This window comes from Phodopus roborovskii, unplaced genomic scaffold (assembly GCF_943737965.1).
Source record: "Phodopus roborovskii unplaced genomic scaffold, PHOROB, whole genome shotgun sequence".
In the NCBI taxonomy this organism is placed as follows: domain Eukaryota; kingdom Metazoa; phylum Chordata; class Mammalia; order Rodentia; family Cricetidae; genus Phodopus; species Phodopus roborovskii.
In genome coordinates this window covers 4864080-4885184 of record NW_026126525.1, presented here as the reverse complement: position 1 = coordinate 4885184, position 21105 = coordinate 4864080, and the positions used below count along the sequence as shown (strand labels likewise).

Here is a 21105-nt window from a genome sequence, read left to right as displayed (position 1 = left end):
TTATAACACGGGGTTGGAGGTGGGAGGGGGGATGACCACAGTGCATATCTGAAGCGATCTACTGAAAAGCCAAATGTGATAGGTCAGAGAAGAATCTAGAACGCTGATCCTCATGGCTGATCTATTTTTTTTTTTTTTTTTTTTGCAGGTGAACAAAATCCAAATAAACAAAATAGCAATAAATTTTAGCCAAGCCAAAGAGAAAGGGCTGTAGACAAATCCCCAGATGTGGATAAAGAGATGGTAAGGAAGCATTATACATTCATATATGCATATATACTAACACACCACACACACACACACACACACACACACACTTACTTTTTAAACCAGACCAAGGATTCTAAAACTATAAGCCAGCCAGAGTGCTAAGGTCACACTGGTCATCTCAGTCTGTCTCTCTCTACAAGTCTGGAATGAACACTTTATATTTATGTGAACAGAAAAATTAGTATGAAGAAGGAAGTTGACTTCAGACCCCTGCAATACATGATAGGAACAAGAATTATGAACTATCTCTTTGGGGCTATTTGAAAGGACAGAAGTATATGCATAATATCTGATTATAGACTAATATTTTCCTGTTAAATTAGTAAAAAAATTAAAAAAAAGGCTGAGCAAGGGAAGAAAAGTAGAGCAGAAGAAGCCCAATTTTCACTTACAAAGGAAAATTAACTATAAATCACTTGTTAAAAATTGAATCCAGCACACAGTTACTGTCTAAAATAAAAAAGAAAATGGTTTGGTTTGGCTAGAGTCCTGTTACCAACAAAGAACAATTTCTAAGCACACAGCCACCATCTCACAGAAAGACATGCAGCAGTAGCTGCCTGCATAGGGGCTCAGCAATGAACTCAGACCAGCACAGTTCATGGCTCTCTCAGGGGAAAGCAGGATGACTACATGAGAAGCTTTGATAGCAGACAGGGACAGACTTACGGTAGAGAAGGTGACAAACAAGTGAGCTGTCAGGAGGTTAGGAGTTTAGGAGAAACAAATGTCTGCTTTTCTCCAGAGCAGACTGATTCCAGTTTGACCATTCCCCCCCTACTTCCTTACCATCTCAGAGTAAGGGCGGATGTTGAAGGGAAAAACGGTGGCTGCTAAGGCACACAGGAAATCAGGGCTCATCCACATGGAGGCAAGGTCTGGGACATTGTGATACAAGTATCTGAAAAACTGCATCAGGGTCACAGGGTACTCTCGGAGCCACGACCCCTCTTCTTCTGATTGCCATGGCTACCACAGGATAGACAAGAAAACCGTGTTAGAGACTGGTACTTCTAAAGGTGCTTCAGCAGGGCTTGGTGGCAGCATCTGCAAGCTCAGCTCTTGACAAGTGGCGGGAGAAAGATCAGGAGTTAAGGCCATCCTCAGCTATATAGAAACCTAGGCTACATGGGCTCTTGTCTCAAATTAAAGAGGGGTGGGGGACTCACTATTTATTACTCTTCTTACACTGTACATACCAATGATCCAAAAACCTTTAAATAATATATGAGCAAAGATGTATGTGCAAACATGGAAACAAATCTCACAGCCAGGACAACCACACCCTTAGGTCCACCAGCCCTCCCACAGCTCAGCTAAGAACAGCTGTTGTCATCAACATGAATACAGCCTGCATCACAGTAGCTTTTGGCCTTCACCTGTGTACCCTGTTAGAAAGTCATTTTCTCCTTATGACCCATATACTGCTGCAGTACAATACACGAAAGCACTAGATGGCAAACATACAGTGACCAGTACAGGAAATGTGCATACAAGTATTTGAAAAGTACGTATTTCCTGAGACCTGTCCTGAGAGTGGCTTCTTCCTTAACACCGAATTTTACTTTTGCTTCTGGACTAGCATGAAAGGAAAACCCCAAGGCATTCCAAGCTGATGCATTTCATGCAGTGTTCTGTTCTTAGGTGAGGACCATCAGACACACATCAGTCGAGGAGGCTAGGCTAATATTTTCTTCTGGCACATAGTTATAAGCTGTGCAATGAGCTGCATCACCATTCGGTTATCACTCTTCTAATCGCTATTCTTTAATTCAAAGTAATTAGAGCAGAATCAGTAAGAAAGAAAATAAAATTTGTTCTGTTAATGCTTTAACATCCAAATGAGAGTAATTCCAGAAACTCAATGTGTACATATATGATTATGTATGTGTATCTATTACAATGTATCTTATGCTGATAAATATTGATACTGATGTACTCTTTAGCACATCTGGATTATCAGGAGTGGGACCCTTGTTAGGGGATCAAACCCCTCCCCACAGTGGGCAGGCAAATAGTCTACCACTGAGCCACACCCCTAGCCTCTAGTTTGTGGTCTTAACTACACCTTCTACCCTTACATTAGAGGCAAGAAAATAGGGCGGGGCCTAGAGCCTCAGGGAAAAAGATAGCTACAAACTTTTTCTGTAAGGGAGCCAGCACCGCACACGCTCCATGGCTGTGGGATGGATACCAGCCCTCTGGCCCTCAGGAACTCACTGAATTGAGCATGCTGCGCAGCATCCCCAGCAGTAAGAACGCAGATTCTGTGCACACGTTGTGGATGGAAGAGACCACTGTTCCGCTTGAGGCGGGGACTCCAAAGATAAATGTCCAGATGGAATCCAAGTCAAACTGTAGATCAAGTGAGCAACCATCAGTCACTAGTCATTTCTTCCCCTAGAAGAGATCCTTAGAAATTCTCATATTCTAAAATGTCTTTGAAACTACTTTTATTTTACCTGAGTAATGATCAACAGATCTCTAGTAACTGTCCATTCTATACATCAAAACTTGGGAAATATTTTATGTAGCATCATTTGGTTCAATCTTTGCAAGTACCTACATGTCCAACATCACTTTATTCCTTTTTTTTTTTCTAACAAATTTTGGCCCCAACCCCCCCCCCTGGTAATTAGCAAAAAGATGAAATTATAAATGTGATAAGTCTTAAGCAAGATGTTTACAGGAGCACAATGAACTCACTCCCCAGACTCAGCAATGACTCAAACTTATGTTACTTATGAGTAAGATTTTGATAAAATAAGTGGATGATGAGATTTACTGACAGCAATTTTACATAACACTAATAGTTATGATGCCACATAATTCAAAAGGACTGGGAGACCAAATTCTACTAAGCATAAATCTTTACCACTTAAGAGATTTCATAGAAAAGGTTTAGTCAAATATGCAGAGCTCAATTTCAAGGCTAAAGTAAGTGTTTATGGAACCACAGATATAACCTATAGACAGACAGTTTTAATATTTTCAGTGACAAATACATAAATCATCACTACTTTCCTGAAAATGTAGATGTTATATATTATTAAGAAATTAAGAATATTTTCTAAATCAATACTTGTACCTACTCATTTCAGTGTGTGTGTATGCTTGTATGTGTGTGGAGACCCAAGGTTGATGTCTGGTATTTCTCCTTGGTCACTCTCTATCCTTAATTTTGAGACAAGTATCCTCATTGAACCTGAGGTTTACTAATTTGGCTAGAGAGGATCAATGAGCTCTGGGGATCACCCATCTCCTACTTAAGGACTGCGTCACAAGGATGTACAGCCATGGTGGTTTCTAACTAGGGTGCTAGGGAATCACAGACTCAAGCTATCTCCTCAGATCCTCCCATTGCTTATCATTATATCTGTAATGAAATCATATTTCTAGGTAAAGATGGATTACTTAGAGCAATCCTTTACATCATCGTTAATGTCACACAAAGTCCCCAAACTTAGATAGTCGTATAGAACAATCAGAAAGAAAAGAAGGTGACAGATTATGTCTTTTTAGGAAAACTACCTAGCAAATTTTCAGGGATTTAAAATCCCAAACTATGTGATAAATGTCAGAATTAAAGAGTATCAGGTCTTACATGACACCTTACTAGGTAATTCCTACCTGGCAGCCCTGCTTACATCGGCTGCTGGTGACAGGCACACTGACCTGTAGGTTCTCAGGCAGCTCACTCACAGGCTGTTGCAGAAACAAGGCCATGAGCAGGAAATAGAGGGCAGGGACATTCGTGTGCTTAGGAAGGAAAGACTGGAGAACCAGAAAGCCTGGGAAATGGCAGGCCTCCCGGTTAATCTCCCTGACTGTGGACCTCCCACCGGCACTCCTGCCCACATTGAATCCTAAGAGAAAGGAGTGAGGAAGAGTTAGAAAAATGTCCAGGCACCACATTTACAAAGAGCAGCAACGCTGTCCTCAAACAAGTACTGCCAGCTGCCGCCAGCGGCTGACCCCATCTTTAGTCCAGTTTCACTTCACAATCTGTTTGACTTTAGCACATCTGCCCAGGAGGATACATGGTTGAGTGAGAGCTGGGACAACCAGGTACAAGTCTACAGGTGCTTCTCAGTGAAACAAGTGCTATTCATTGCAAGAGTGACTTCGAAAAAGCTCTAATGTTCCTGCCCATGTTTCCAAAGGAATTGAGTGACACTGAGTAGAGTCAAATAGAAGGCAGTACATTTTAAAATATACTTGGTAAAATGTAACTAATACATTTCATTTGTCCTAAAAGAAAATCACCACACAATTCTTAGCCTTAAGTAATATATATGGATCCAGGTTTAAGACTAAATCAAGAAAAGATGGCTTCCTCACAAAGCACAATCTATGCTGTGTCAGAAGACTGCTGACAGCAGGCGTGGGTAGAGAAGGCAGATCCACACCCATGGCGGCTGTGGTCTCCACAAGCTGCCCGGGTTATCCACCATCCTCCAAAACTGTGTCAGGAGAACATGCAAGTATACATCAGTTCTGTCTCTACAGGAGTCCTCGATTACATGAGTTTCCAGACACAACCCAAACATGTCCTTTGCCACCCCATTCCTAGTAGATCGCTCAGTGCAGAGTGAATGTCAGCTAAGAGTTCAATGAAATCGTTGGTAAACAGAAGCCAGTAGGTGAGGGACTGAATTCGCTCTGAAGCTATTAACATTTCAAATGGAGATTCACATTTCTCCAGTTTTGTTCAAAGACAAAGAACAATTAATATTTAACAAAATAAGAGACCAATTTATGTCTAGGTTGCTTTTAAGTATATGTATCTTAGCCAGTTGTTCATCAGACTGAATTGTCTAAAATACAGTCTAATGGAGAAAAAATTGTATGGCAATTGGACACTCTTTTGCATACTTCATCTCCTTTCTGAATCACAGTGATTGAGTGGTTTAGATCCTACCGTACATATCTGAGTCAATGGGGTTTATGTTCTGACATGTCCCAACAGTGTGACTGATGTCAGGCCTAGGTTTTTACCTTTTAGTCTGTGGGTACAGATGATACATTCACACATCAGCCAGTCACTGTGCAACCCAAACAAGTTATTACATAGCCAGTATAGTGATACAGAAAGTGTGGCACAGACACTATCTTTCTTATTAGTTGCTTCTACTGTAACTTGCTAATTATTGAGTTCAAGGTCAAAAGAAGGTTGTATGTAACAACAAAGCACAGCCAGTTCTCTATCTCTGGCTTTAGTTTGAATTTGGAAGTTTGTAAGTATTTCTTTTTATTGTTAGGAAAGTTCACAACTCCTAATGGCTATGATATAAACTGATGTGCACATGCTTACATGGCATTTGCAGACAGAGGATGGTAGCTTATTTTAAAGCCCTGAAGTCTCGTACCTAGCACAGTTCCTATCTTATTAGTCAGCACAGAATCTGTCTGCTCCAGCCATCCTCCGCCACTGAGCCCTTCTTTAAACTTGATGAGGATCGACTGGTTACTCAGCAGAACAACAAGAATCCTCATGGCGGCCGTTACTGTGGTGGGATGCAAGTGTTCTTCCATGAACATCATGATCCAGTCAAAACCCAGTGTCCTGACCAGCTCTTCGCAAGCCCTGTTCAAAGACAGACAGGATCAAAGAAAGGAAATTAGCTTCAGGAACTCGATTTTGAGATACCATCAGTTTCAGGGTTAAAGTCAATCCTTTAAAGTCTATGGAAGTCAATTCATGTTTTACAGGAAGCAACGAGTAGCAGCATACAGGATGTCAGCCCTCTTTCTTGTTTCTTGAGAGATGCACCTGCCTCTGCCTCCTGAGTGCTAGATTAAAGGCATGCACCACCATGCCTGGCTAGGAATATCAAATCTAAAAGGTCTCACTTACTGCAAGTTTACACTTGTCTTCTCTTTCGATGTATGAACTAGTTTTAGCAAGATGTCTAGAAGTCTGTTCCTCAAAAGTATAAGATTAGCAGACACAAGACCTCCAAACTCCTCTTCTGCTCCTAAAAGGGCAAGAAATACATTAAATACCCCAGAGGTAACAGATAAAATACCCAATTTAGTTCCTTGAAATCATGAAAACAAAACCTTTTAGGAAACATTTTCTTCACAAGTGAATTCCACTATGGCAGACAAGAAAACAAACCAGATAATCTCTTTAGAACCATGACAACTGTTCATTTATACCTCCAACATTATCAAAAGTGTGATTTCAGACTTTACTCCCCTTTTATAGTTTTACTAATATTTCTCTTCCTCAATAGGAGGAAGGCAACATTAAAGCTGTAGGAATTAAAACAATTATTCCCACAGAGCCTGTTTCCCAGGCAGTTCCTTCACTTCCCTGTTCTTTAACGATGGAGGTAAATGCACAGTGTGACCCGAAACCCCCGGAACAGGTGACACCCACGTTAAAGCTTCGATCTACTTGATGAACTTCCTGATTATGAAGACTTGGAACGTTGCAGACCCAGTCCCCAGTGGCCTTGGGTAACCCTAGCTTGCTTGACACTGCTGTGTGTGACTGACTTCTCTGTGCTACCAAGCCACAGTGAAAAGAACGTCAAGATGGCATCTGACCTGATCCAAGATGTCTTCCTGCTCTGTTAGATCCTGCTACCCAATCAGTGTCTTCACCAGCGTATTTGGAAAACATGACTTACTTTATTCTGTGAGTATAAAAAACTTCACGAAGCCATTCTATGTTGAAACATGTTATCTGTGACAACCTGAACCTAGGCCTTGGTCACTCATTACTGGCTCAAGAATAAACTTTCTTTTTGTCTCTTTAAGATGAGAGTCATGTTTGGTATTGAGACTAGATTTTAAAGTTTGAAAATAGAAATCAATAGTTTATTCAACAAATATAATACATAAAGCAAAGTTAGAACTGGATAGCTCAGAACAGAGGCAAAATCTACACAAAAGCAAAAACGAAACCGGAAAAAAGGCCGAAAGAGATAGGCTCTGAGGCCATTCTGGGATATTTCAGATGCCTGGGGCTCAGGCATCTTTAGTTAGTTCACAGTCCAGGAATATTGCACAACAAAAAGTTGTGTGGGTGGTCACCACTACCCTTCCATTTTCTACAGCACGGAGGCCTGGCCTGAACTCACTGTGGTCTTACGTTTCTATGTTTGGCCCATGGACTACACTAAACTTTACACTATCTTTTAAAATGTGAATTTAGGCTGGGTGTGGTTGCACACATCTTTAAACTAGCACTCTAGAGACAGAGGCAGGCAGGTCTCTGTGAGTTCAAAGCCAGTCCCATCTGTGTAGTGAGTTCCAGGCCACTCAGGGCTACATATTGGTGGAAAAAAGTGGATTTAGCTGGGTACAGTGGTGCATGACTTTAATCCCAGCACTCAGAGGGCAGAGGTGCCATGGTTTATGTACAGGTTAGGTCACCCACAGATACAAAGTGAGAGACCCTGACCTGAGCACCCCCCCACACACACACAAAGGGAATTCATTGCTTTATTCATTATACTTCAAGTTCACAAATGGGGACTTAGAACCCCCTCTTCTAAGTTCCAAGCACCAGCAGCTTAGCATGCTAGCAGAAGCAAACCTCAGACCTAAGTGCTGTGAGAGTCACTTATTAATGGACAACATATGCAGAAAACTAACCCAGAAGCTGTCTCCAGCTCATAAGTGATTGATTGCAAAGGAAAATTAGTTTTCTCCAACAGCCTCACAAAGGAAACAAACCACATTTCAGAGCAGGCCTATGCTCAGCAGTAGATGGACAACACAAAACGAACTCAATGGTAATGGTTATCTTTGGAGGGTTTTGTCTCACAATGCTTTGTCTGGGGACTTGCTGTTTTTTCCTTATAGTTCTCTTGCTCATACACTGTGGGCTCTGATTTTGCTTATGGGTTTTCCGTGCATGTGAATGTGTGTGTCAGCATCTGAATGTTTCTTATGCTTTTCCTCTGGATTTTTTTATTGTTTGTTTGCTTGTTCATTCTCGTATGTTTTTATTTTATCATCATCATCTTCTTCTTATATTTTTCAGAGGCCTGATTGTACTCTAATGAGACAGAAATAAAGGGTGTAGATTTGGGTGTGTGGGATATGTAGAGGCTCCGAGAGGAGCTGGTGTTAGGAAAACCTTATGTTGGTTTGGGCTACCTTGACTCGGATACAGTCATGATCTTAGTTATTTCCCTTCACATATGCTGTGTGAATGGCAGTTTCTTCCCTCTAACACTGAGGTGGCAGTAACCATAGCATGGGGTTGTTGTGCGATTAACCAGTGTGATCAACTAGTGCTGTCCACCCAATTCATGGTAATTCTGTGACTTTTTTCCACCAGAGGAAGACCAGGGTGGTTTCAAACGAGCTGGCAATAGAGAACTGACAGGGGCTGTGTGCTCTACTCCCGAGTCTGTCATTGGTAGACTGTGGTTTGTAGCGTTTCAGTTTCTCAATCTGTCCCTTGCAAGATGAGGTGACACCACTTTCTCTTATTAGACGTCTTCTGTATATGTTTGTAAGATGTAAGAATCATATGTTCGATAGACTTCCCAATTGTGTAAGAGAACAATAACAACAATAATCCTGGACTTGAAGTCTCTCTCTCAGCATCAGCTGGTAAGAAGTCCTTTCTCAATGACTACTGAAGACTACAGTAAAGAGACTACTAATGTTGACACTAATGATATAGACATAATTTTAAAGATGAAGTAATTTCAGTTATACTGGAAGAGGACCACCATGAATCTAAAACAAGGAAAGCTTTCATATCCTTTTACATGCTGTAAGCCACACTACACTTTGGCTTACTGCATAGTTCCAACATAAGGTAAACATACAAGGAAAAGACCAAAAAATATAACATAAAGGGTAATGTTACATAATACTTTCACATATAATTCAGTCTAATCAGTGTCATATGAGGCAGAGTTATTAGCCAATCATTCTCTTTGGTCAACTCACCCACATCAGGTTTCTCTTCATTATTAATTTCCATAACCACAAATTTCTCACAAACTGCAAAGGTTGGCAAAGTAGAAGAAATGAACTGGCCAAACCTTTAAATGAAGCAGAAAATAAAAAAGGTTTCATTTTTCTTTTCCCTGAATCACCAAATACCAAGAAACTAGGAAGTAAACAAACATACATTTCTGTTTGCACTTCTATGGCTCTTTAGGTGATGGTACTCAGTTTGCTTCCTCTTGGACCACGACTAATGACATCAGTAAGGTCTGAGAAGAATCTCCGTTTTCAGAAACATGAGGTCTTTACTGCACTAACTAAGGCCTGTGTCCCAAACAAGCTGAACAGCATGACTGGTTCATCTGTATGAGTCTGCTGGGGCTGCAGGATGGAGAACTTGGGTTTTAGAAATGCAGGCTAGGTTATCATATATATGACATGTGTGTGCATGCATATATGTATATGTATGTACATACACACACTGACTTTTTAACAGTGTGATTGGAGACGAGTAGCTCAAGTTCTCTGGGCCCTTGTTCATTTACAAAGGAAGTGGGAAAGTTAAAACTTAAAAAGTTAAAATACAATGAGGTTTGGCGATAATTCTAAGTGATCATATGGCATGATAAAGTCTAAATAAATAAGGTAATTAAGATAAATGAATTTCTCCAAAATACGTTCAAAGCTCCAGCTTTAAATGCCAAAGTTAAAAAAATAAACAACTTTCTGTAGACTCCATAAATAAGGGAGAGACTCCAAATTTCCCTTGTGTTAAAAAAAATTATTAACCACAGCATGTGTAGGGGTGTGTGTCTGAAAGGTGAGCATGTTTGTAGGTGTGAGTGCCTGTGTGTGTGTGTCCAGGCCACAGACTGACGCTGGCTTTCTTACCTTGTTATCCCCTGACTTAGTCATTTGAGGCAGGGTCCCTTCCTAAGCCTGGTGTTCCTGTGTGACAGCTGAGTGAGCAGCCAGCCAGCCCCAGTGACCCTTTCTGCCCCTGTGCCCACAGGGATGGGGTTATAACACAGCTGGCTTGCTATGTGGGTGCCAACTCAGGTCATCATAGCTACAAAATGGTGCTCTTACCCATTGAGTAGTCTCAGTTACTCTAAACCAATCAATGCTCAAACCACAAAGACATTTAAATATTCAACATGGAAGTATCTGTTTCTGAGTGACAGAGATCAAAGAGAAAAGAGGAAGCCGGTGTGCATGTGTGTGACATACACCCTGAGAATTAACAAGCCTTGAGGAGGCACTAACAGTTCCCATACTTGAAAGCTTTTATCTCTAGGTCCGCCAATGCTTTTGGCTGATTTCCATACCCCTTCCCATGCCTCGCTTGCACCATAGTGACTTTAAATTGTTGCACGAGCATGGGGCTCATAGCAATCAACTCCATTCAACCTCAACCTCACTGGCAACACACAGATAAGCATACCTGAGCAGGTCATTGCTGCTGGGGAAGCCTTGTAGCAGGAAGCTCAGCACGTTACTAATGGCAGCAATGGTTGGCTGGGACAAGGACATGTCTCGGAGAGTCAGGAGCAGCTTGGGGATTAGCTGAAATTCCCTCATCAACTTGGCATTCTTGGAAGCCTCACTGTCAAAGAAAGATGATTAACAATTGCAAGACCATCTCTTTCCTAACTGAACAGCCAGCTATGTGAGTATTAAGTAATACCTGGATTCTGTCAGGAGTTCAATAAAGTGTTCAAACAAAGAAAGATGAAGTTCGTACGGTGCATGGAGCCAGACCTGTAACAGAATATGAACAACGGTGTATTTGAGATTGAAAATGCCTGATTGTCAGTACAAAAACATCAAGTTTTAGTTGGAGAAGGCAGATCAATAACTATAAACAGATTCAAAAAGATCTTTGCAAGTAGCATGCTTTTAAAATCTAATATGTATATATATTCTACATGTCACAAAAGGATGAACATGATCAGTGACATTTTTAAAGTGTAGAAAAACGAAAATGGCCAATTAGAAGTGCATTTCACACAAAAGCATCTTCAAATAAAATGAAGAAAAAAAAAAAAAAAAAAAAAAAGAAAGAAAAGAAAAAGAAAAAGAAAAAGAAAAAAAAAAAAAAAAAAAAAGGGAAAAACCCTTCTTTGGATGGGAGAATTCACTGCCAGCAGAACTCTGCTACATGAATGTTAAAAAGAAATAATCTGGGTACAGGGCGGACTCTATATTTACAAATAAAGGTTAGGCTATCAGGCTGCAGAGAAGGCTCATCTTGTTGCTCTTCAGAGGATACGGCTTCAGGTCCCAGCACAACTGACTATAAACTACAGCTCAGGGATCTGAAACCCTATTCTGGTCTCCTTGGGTTTTGCACACAGGCACATATACAATCACCTAAAAAATAACATTTTAAAAAAGGGTAAAGAGTTTTGAATATGATATATCTGAGCAAATAAAAATATTTTTAAAATGCATTTTAAGAATAACTGATCATTTAAAACAAAAATAATATCAACTATTTTGGAGATTATAAAATAGAAAACATGCACAAAAACAACAAAAGGATAGGAAAGAAGAAACGGGCATAGTGTAATACTCTTCAAAGATAAACCACATTGTTTTAGATTCTAGAAAAACATCAAAGAAAGTGTTTGTACGCTATTAGGATTATTTTATTATATTTGTAAACTTTTTTAAAAGGGGAGGAATTATTTATAGACATTTGTGGCTTAGTAATAAAAGGTGCTCCAGAAGGCCGTGGAGTATAAAGGTATTAAGAACTAAATTTATGTTTGTATATTAAAAGTTAATCATGAATTTGAAACCAGAGGGAATTCCTGGAGGAAACACCGTCTTTGAACTTCTTAGCTCTGGAGCCCTCTGCAGCCTTTTAACTGTGAGCTTTCACAACTATTTACTTGTTTCTCTTTTTTCTCTTCTGATGGACTAGTGACCTAATGGGCTGTGTGGTTTGATTTTAGTTTTTTATATATCTTTAGCAACTAATCAAAGGGGAGTCAGATGTGGTAGTGCACACCTTTAATCCCAGCACTCGGGAGGCAGAGGCAGGCAGATCTCTGTGAGTTTGAGACCAGGCTGGTCTACAGAGCGAGTTCCACACCAGCCTGGGCTACACAGAGAAACCCTGTCTCAAATAATGATAATGGCCAGTATCATCATCATGTTCAAATATAGCTGAGAACCAGAGCTTTGAAAAGTGAGAAGTGTATACGTTATTGTGCAGAAGAGGGGAGACTCTCCAACTTCCTGAAGATGTGATTATATGATTGTGTCTTTACAAAAGAACGAGACCACCAAAGGTGGGCAGCACAGGCCGAGGAAGGACAGAAGTGACTGTCATCACATATGTGTGAGGAGAGCCGATGAGGGTCCAGTAAGGATGCGGAGGAGGCAGCGTGGGCAGACCCTGCACAAAGGGAGAGCAGAATCTATAGGGTTTCATGCCAGACATGAGGGAGGAGGACACTGATTCATAATGTCAATCCTAAGGAACAGTGGCATTGTTATCAGAGATGGACGTGGTAACCCTAAGCAAGGATGTGAAGGCTGCAACCATGGAGACGATACGTGGAGTCAGGAGTCAGACTTGAATTGAGATGCCAAGATTAGAAACAGGTGTGAAAGGTAAATGGGAACTCCAGAGATGAAGCTGTGGTGCCAGCTGAGAGCCCGGGGAAGAGAAAGAAAGCAGGGGAGATGAAAGTCTTGTCATGAAACGCCTCGGACATGAAATCACATGAAGAGCTGACAAAAGATGTAGGAGCTGTAAGGAGAGCTATCACGTGTGCATGTTGTGGATGCTAAGGACTGAGCTCAAGGAGTGGATTTTTACTTACAAGCACGCTGTGACAAGTTCTAAAAACACAGCTTCACTAAAGTAGCAAGGGTACACTGTTTGCCAGGCCAAACCTTGTGTAGAAATCATAGAAAGCAGAATGGGGACTTAGTGTCTATCAGCATTGCTTGCCATCAGCAGGTCCTGGTTCCACCCTGTGTGGGACAGGCTCAAAGATAGGCACCTCATTCATGATGCCTGGAGATCCTGCTACCTCCAGGGGACGTAACATGAACATCCCATCTGAGGTGACTAAAGGGTGACGTGGTGAGAAGGTTCAGAGAGGAAAGGGGGTGAGCATGTGGTACGAGGAAAACACGCAGAGAGGCAGACACAGAAAGTGAAAACCTCGTATTTCAGGAAAACTTTCTTGTTTTATGTAGCTGCTAATAACCCAAATTACACATCTAGACTCCACCGATTGTGAAAGTCCCTAAAGGAAAGGCATCGCTCTTGTAATGCCTGCTGCAGAAGAAATGGCTGGCATCGGGGTATGGATTAGCCATTTAATTTCTGTAACTTTTGTAGACCAGGATGTATTTGCAGAAAATGAAACACTTATTCTACTTATGTTTTTACTAACTGGTATTGATATGATCATCATAAAATTACATAATTTCAGACACATATCCTTGAGATAAAACAGTTTAACTCTCATGGTGAAGAAAAAGAAATATATTCATTCATCAACTTTCTATTAGCGGTTAGTGTGCATACTTACTTCAAAATCACAAAGCAGGTCCTGGAACGCAGTGGAATTGGGAATGATGGATGTCTCGTGGCCGCTGTCAACGGTCCCCACCAAGGAAAAGGTTAGATGGAGGATGTGGCTGTTGAGAAGGCAGCGCTTCCTCTTCAGCAACATGGCCAATAACTGGAAGAACACAACAGCACAGGCCTGCTGTAGACCACCACATGGCTCATGCCAGTCACACACACTGAATCTAGTTAGCGTTAATTCTTTGATGGCTTTGTGACCTAACGGCATTATGGCGGGTGATTCTCACTGGGTGAAATGAGCCCCTGGGAATGTACCTGGAAAGACAGCCCACAGTTCCTTCCTGTTTCCTGGTTGTATGAGATGAGCAATTCTCCTCAGATACACCCTCCCCACCCTGATGTCCTATTTTACACCCAACCAAGCAGATGGTGGACCTATCCTACAATATCATGCATGAGCCAAAAGAAAGCTTCTTCCCTTCATGTTGCTTTCCCCAGGTATTCATCAAAGTAACAAACCAACCATCCAATCAAACAAACAAACAAAAACAACAACAAAAAAGAAATCCCCGACTAGCAGAGACCCTGTTTTGCCTCAATTATTTTAATATTTCACTTGAGTCCTATTTTTGTCCCACAGACTACACAGCTGAGAGTGATGCATATTTAATAACTGTGTTCTTCTTTATGGTCAGGAACAGCAATGTACATCAACTGAAGAGTGGTTTGCCATACTTTGAATGAATGAGCGAGAGATGAAAGGATGTGAAGTGGAAGGAAGCTCAAAAGAAAATGGGAGAGCTTTGATGGGTCACCAATCCTGACTCCCTCCAAGCAGGAGCTAATATGATCCAATCTCACTTGATTCCCTTTGTGTGAAGAGAAAGAATCTCCAAGCAAGCAAACGGAGATCTAAATATGGTCGGCTTTCTCCACGGCTTTTAAACACACAGATTAAATCCAACAGAGGTAAAAGCATCCTATTTAAAAACTTTGTGCAGACATTTCCTGTAATCAACCCCTAACCACCACAGTATATAGTAACTGCAGGCATAGGATTCATGTTGTATTAGGAGTAACAAACATGTCCGATGATTTTAGCACAAGTAGGTACAGCATGATGCGATGAGATGTGATGAGACCTGAGTGGAAGCATGGAGCCACTCTGCAGGGCAGTGACAGTCCATCGCCTCATGTGTTTCAAAGCTGCCGGAAACAACGCAGTCTGCAGAACAAGTGACACCAAGTGAAAGAAGGGACCCTGAGAAACCAAAACTGAACAGAACTAAACAGAGCTGCATATGCTTCTCCTCGCTTGATGCATTACTTTTGAGGCAAGCCAATGGCTTCAAGTTCACTTGGACAATGCAATTCTTCCCATTTAGAAGACATGAATGATGAGAATTAGATGGTTTGGTGTAAAGTGTGGTGAAGGCAAAGCCTTACAGTTACAAACCTGATAGCCCTTGATTCTTTCCATTTCCTTGCTGGCTAGTGGGTTACTCTTGACCACACAAACCAGAGCCTTGACTGCTGCATACAGCCCTTCCACATCTGAGGCCATGGCCACTAGGCCTAGGATGGCGGCAGCTCCTCCGATGTACTGCAGAGTAGTGGCAACAGGCTTAGGAACAAAAGTTCTTACTCCTGATTAAAAACAGAGTAAAAATGAATTAAAGTAAATTACCTATGGAAACAAGAAGTCAGTCATATTAGCCACTTTGTTTATAGGCATACATCTCATCCCCCTTACCCACCCAAAAGCAAAACCTGCAAAGGAAGAATTTGGGAGAGGGCAGTAAGTGCTAATTTACATCCTCTCAGAAAGGCAGGAGAAGAGAATACAGAATAGGTTTAGAGTAAACATCAGTTATCCATACATGGTACTGAGCATGAGCCAGACTAGAAACAGAGGTCACAGGAATACAATTGAACTAAGTAAGAGTGCATACTAGTTTCTGCTGGGAATATACTTGGGCAAACTGAATGGAGTGCAGAGACGACACTATTGTATTTAAAGCAACTTATTCATGTTCTGGGTGAATGTTACGTGCCTGCTCTTTAGGACTGAGTTTTTAAAATAAAGAGTTAGAGACTGGAGAGATGGCTCAGAGGTTAAGAGTACACTCTATGTTTCTAAAGGACCTGAGTTCAATTCTCGGCACTCATGTTAGGTGGCTCACAACTTCCTGTAACACCAGTTCCAGGGGATCCAATGTTTATGGCCTCTGACGGTACCTGTATATATGTGCTCCTGACCTCCTGCATGTACAGATAATTAAAAATAAAAAAAATCTTTAAAAACAAAAGTGGTTGCGAACTGTAGTCCCTATTACTAAAAAGGATGGATGAAGATCACTTAAGCCCAGGGTTTTGAGATCAGTCACAATATAAAAGATATAGGGAATCATTATTTTATACTTAGCTAAAATTGCATATGATAACATTTAAGTGTACATGCACAGACACACATTTCAAATGAAATTAGATCACATGGGGCGATAATACTGCTCCCCAAAACTATCTAACAAACCCTCAAAAGGTACCAGCCATGTGAAACCTCTCGAGTTGTTGGTCAGGGGAGTCTGCCTAAATAATATAACCTATTGCAATAGCTCCTGGATACCTCCCTATTGCTAAACGCACCACACACACTTGGAGGGTTTGAGCTGGAACTGACCCAAAACCCCCTCCTTGAGGGCTATTTTTCACAGTACTGGAAAGCAGAATGCAAGCTACTAAGGGGAAGGGACCAAGAGTCCTAGCCAGGTGTGGCACTTATGATCCATTATAGTGACCCTCAGAGCAAACTATCCCTACAAGCACTGTACTTTCCTAATCCAGCACAATCCTAACTACAGTCTACACACTTACTGTTACACACAAAGATAAGCGTAGCTCTCACTCCTCATCAAAGTTTCTTTTTTCAGCAGCAAGAGACCATTATGGAAAGCCTCAACTGGTCAAAAGTCAGATCAGTAGGTCGTGCTGTACCCAAACCCAACCACTACATCTCTCAGGGAACACAGTGCATGATGGATAGGGAAAAGATAACAGGAAGTCTGCTGGGAAACTGTGTCAGCTAGAAGCCACAGAGAAGCTGTGCTCATGAAATCTCAACATGACCCCCTAAAGAGCTGAAAAATTCCAACAGAGGTTGATATCTTAAGTAGATGGAACAACAACAACAACAAAGAAGAAAAACAAAACAAAACAAAAAAACTCATTGGGCCCCACCCCTTAATGAAGAGTGATAGGCAATTAACAACTGCTGAAAGTAGGAGAATCAATCTTCCCCAGAGATGACCTCTCTGATTGGCTACCCAATACCAAGGGGTCAGCCTTAAAAACGTGCATGCAATCAACTGAACAGGCTCGCAGGTTGTATTTATAAGTTGAGTCATGTCTATGAATATGTAATGACAATGGTTCATAAAGCATGGGTTATGGATTTGGGAGGCCGGGAGGCAGGGCCCTTAGACATGAGAGGAGTAGGAGAGAGGAGAGAAATGATGTAATTATATTTTAATTAAATAGAAAAGGAAAAACCAAAATAAATATAACCACATATTAATATGAATTTAATGTTTTGGGGCTTTGCAGCATTTATAACATTTTAGTACATGGGAACCTCGGAGTTGAAAAACTACTTTCTAAGGCTAACAGTAAGTGTTATTCATAGGGAGAAAGCTGAAGTTTAAAGAGCTTAGACGCTTGTCCTCCGTCACTAAGTGGAAGGGCAGGAACTGGAACCTGGTCTGTGAACGCTTTGTTCATCACTGTTCACAGCATCCTGTGCTGGGGTCCTGGACAGAATGGGAAGCAGCAGTCCCCAGAGTGGTGCTCCTAAGTATCTGTTGGTGGATAATGTGCTTTATCAAACAAAGAACTTTCCATATTGCAATATTACCACAAAGGAAAAGCAGAGTCAGGATACGGCAAGCATGGGGCACTGAAAACTGCAAGGACTGATTATGCACAGGAGTCGGCCCAGCAAAACTGTTTGCTACCCTACAAAGGAAGCAGCATCTGTGACCTCCAACCTGCACTTCAATTAGTTACCCTGAAGGCTGGGATCCTGACAGGACTGCCTTAGATCCTGCCTAACTGAAAACTCTAAGACAAGAGTGTGTGGAGCTCTAGCAGATGCAACTCTGCTGTCTGCTATGGTTAGACAGTGTCTACACTCGGAAGCTCCTCCTCTTTGCTCTTTCTGCTATTGTCTGGAGGTGGCGGGGGTTAGACCTATGGCTTCATGGAGGCTAGGGATGGGCTCCACTACAGAGCTACAGGCCCAGTTATTTTAGCTCCTGTGTAAGTAACAGAAAAGACGCGCAAGCAATACCAACCCTGAATGAAACGAAGGCATAATCAGCATTTTGCTTCCCACACCTATCTTATCAGGCCATTTGCAGTTTGTACAGAAGCTGGTGAGATTTCATGAGAGCTCATAATTTTTAAACTTGATTACAATTTGGGACTAATTTGTAACATGGCAGGAACATTACCTGCAATGTTCAAGTGTAATGTCAAGTGCTTCAAAATATGAACTTAAAGCATTCCTTTTCCCTTTTATATGACTATGAAGGAAAGAAATGCAAATTTGAAAGTGAAGAACCTGAAACAATTTACTCACCCAAGTAACCAATGAGAGTGGCCCCAATGGTGCGCGCTGGTCCATTGAGATGGGCCGCAGCATTGTGAACTAGCTTCACAGGGGTGGCGTTCTCATGGGAGGAAATGCCTAACTGGAGAACAGGAAAGGAAAAGAACATAGTCATAGAAGAATGGCCTGGAAGGTCAATACCACTTTTATGATAGGTAACAAACCCTCTCTCTGTCTCCTACCTACCAGAATATGTAAAGTGTGGGTATTCTTTACAATACATTTTTTTTTCTTTTAACTGGGAAAGTATGTAAACTTCATAAAAATGATTTTAAATGAAGTTACAGATATAGATGGCAGGGTATATGAGAGCTTTCCTGAATGAATCTCCTGTGGCTTGCAGGCTGTCCATCATTTAGTACTGTTCAGATAAATACTGTTGACAATTCAGTTTTATTGTATATCCAACCAGCTCCGTTTGTATAAAATTTCCAAGATTATAGATGAAACATGACGACATAAAGGAAATGTCAAACACATTGACTAGACTCTTCAGTCATAGAGCCAGAATTGTAGAGATAAGCTTTTTTATTTTATTTGCTTACATTTTAACAACATCAGTTTTTTTTTTTTTTTTTTTTAAAGGAAGTCTGTGTAGTAAATCTAAGGTAAAAATCTCAGTGTCTGGGTGGGAGGCTAAGGCAGGCAGAATGTCAGGTCAAGATGGATGTGGACTTGAGAATTTGCCTCAGAAAGCCACAAATTAACCAGCCAACTAAGTAAATAGTTAACAAAAAAACAAACACTGGAAACTGCGTCCTTTATTGTTCTAAGGTTCGACTTCTTAACTGTGGAGCTGGGGTCACACCCAGGCCTTACTGTGTGCCAGGTAAGAGCTCCGGGGCTGAGCTACACTCAGGGCTAAACTCTGAATTGTCAACACAAGTTTTGATCGTTAGGAAGATATTCTCACTTTCCCAATTAAGCTAAATATTTCAATATGTTTGGCCTAAATTAGGAGTAAAATGTACCAAATATGAATGGCACATGAGGGTGGCAATATGGAAAAAAAACCAAATATGCTAATTAGAGTCCCAGAATAAAACTAAGAAAATGTAGCAGAATGGTATTTGCAAATATAATTATTGAAAGTTAGTGAAAGATGTGAATGTATGGTTCAAGAGAGTCAGTGAACCCAGTCAGGGAACAAGTATTTCAAAAAGTCTAGGTATATCACATTTGAATTTCTAACAATCAAATATTTAAAAAGAAAGAAAGCACACAGAGAATAGTGGCTTCAGATGCTCAGGTGAGCATCAGAAACTAGACAACATTGCAACAAAGGGGGTGTTTGGTTTGATTGCCTTGTCAATTTGACACAGCATCTGAGAGGAAAGCCTCCAATAGAGAACTATCTAAGTCAGATTGGTATGGCTGTAGGGAACTGCCTTCCTATCTGATGCAGGTGGCGCTCGTCCACTGGGGGTGGCACCATTCCTAGGCAGGCCACCCTGAGCTGTATAAATAAGCTAGCTAAGCATGAATCTTCGAGGGAGCCAACAAGGCAGTGTTCCTCCACTTCCTGCTTGAGACCCTGCCCTGATTCAAAGATGGACCGAAACCTGAAAGAAGAAATGAACCTTTTCCTGGTTTAAGCTGTTCTTGGTCAAAGTGTTGTGTTTGCGACAGAATGATAACTCCAACAGGAAATGAACAACTGAAAGAGAACCCTGTCATTGCTGAGTATTTACACCCAGCACACCTGCCCTGAAAGGGAGGAAGACCAACTACAGCAATCTCTTGGCTGCTTACCACATTACCATCATGGTATGGAAAACAGTAACTTATTATCTTAGTTCTGAAATCTTGATGTAAAACATAGTCCTGATGGTCTAAAATGAAGGTATTGGCACGGCTGTGTTACTTATGGAAAACAACCCAGTTTCTTCCCATCTGCATTTGTTGGCCCATGGCCCCTTGGTTTCATCTTTAAAGCCAGCACCATTCCTCTGTGATTCAACTGTGCCGCTATGGACTATCCCCCCAAGTAAGAACCACCATGGCTCACTGGAAGAGCATTCAGCTTACCTGTTTAGCAATAGCTTTGCTGTCTAACTTGTTATAGACTTTCCGAATTCTTGCCACTGTTAGGGAGGACACAGAGAGTGCATAGAGGCCAAATGATACCTTTTCCTCTGCAACTAGTGACACCGGTGAAGGAATGACACTTTCAGACTTTGTATCTTTACCTTCAAAAGAAGAATGACTCTTTTCAGTTGACAGTAGTTTTCTACATCCTCAGAACAAAGTGTTTATTCTTACTGCCATCCTTGCCTGGCTGGATTTAAATGTTTTTTAAAGTGGAAAGACAGCCAGGTTTCAAAGCCATTTTATTTATTTATTTATTTATTTATTTATTTATTTATTTATTTAGCTAGCTCTTGTCTTTCTTTCACTACAGTATAGGAAAAGACTTGCCAGCCATACACTTCTACATTGATTTGCTCTTACAGTACCTGACCATAAGAAGGCCTACTGCAAAGGAAACAAAAGAACATTAACTGTTAGCTACCAAACCATCACGCACTTCATTCTACATGGAAAGGAGTGAGAATGCATGAGTGTCTGCAGCATGTCTAGTGCATTAGTGTCTGCAGTTTGTCTGGTGCATGAGTGTCTTAGGGGGACTGGGCTCTCTGCTTATCAAGGACTCCATGGCAGGGTGGGGAAGAACACACTGCAGGGTGGAAAA

At 41.2% G+C, this 21105-nt stretch overlaps 1 protein-coding gene across 5 annotated transcripts in view; it reads right to left on the bottom strand.

The window, feature by feature from the left end:
• Positions 1–21105, bottom strand: part of Wdfy3 (WD repeat and FYVE domain containing 3) — a 189983-nt gene that overhangs the window by 57587 nt on the left and 111291 nt on the right. For 4 of the 5 annotated variants that reach the window (XM_051198181.1, XM_051198184.1, XM_051198185.1 and 1 more), the window contains 12 exons: positions 20442–20602; positions 18384–18495; positions 15204–15394; positions 13749–13901; positions 10880–10953; positions 10637–10798; positions 9193–9287; positions 6128–6248; positions 5640–5857; positions 3901–4136; positions 2491–2625; positions 1060–1239 (listed from right to left, as the gene is read on the bottom strand). In XM_051198181.1, coding sequence (XP_051054138.1) covers positions 1060–1239; positions 2491–2625; positions 3901–4136; positions 5640–5857; positions 6128–6248; positions 9193–9287; positions 10637–10798; positions 10880–10953; positions 13749–13901; positions 15204–15394; positions 18384–18495; positions 20442–20602 — 1838 coding nt within the window. The remainder of the gene's footprint in view (positions 1–1059; positions 1240–2490; positions 2626–3900; positions 4137–5639; positions 5858–6127; positions 6249–9192; positions 9288–10636; positions 10799–10879; positions 10954–13748; positions 13902–15203; positions 15395–18383; positions 18496–20441; positions 20603–21105) is intronic. The other variant, XM_051198183.1, reaches the window with a different exon arrangement.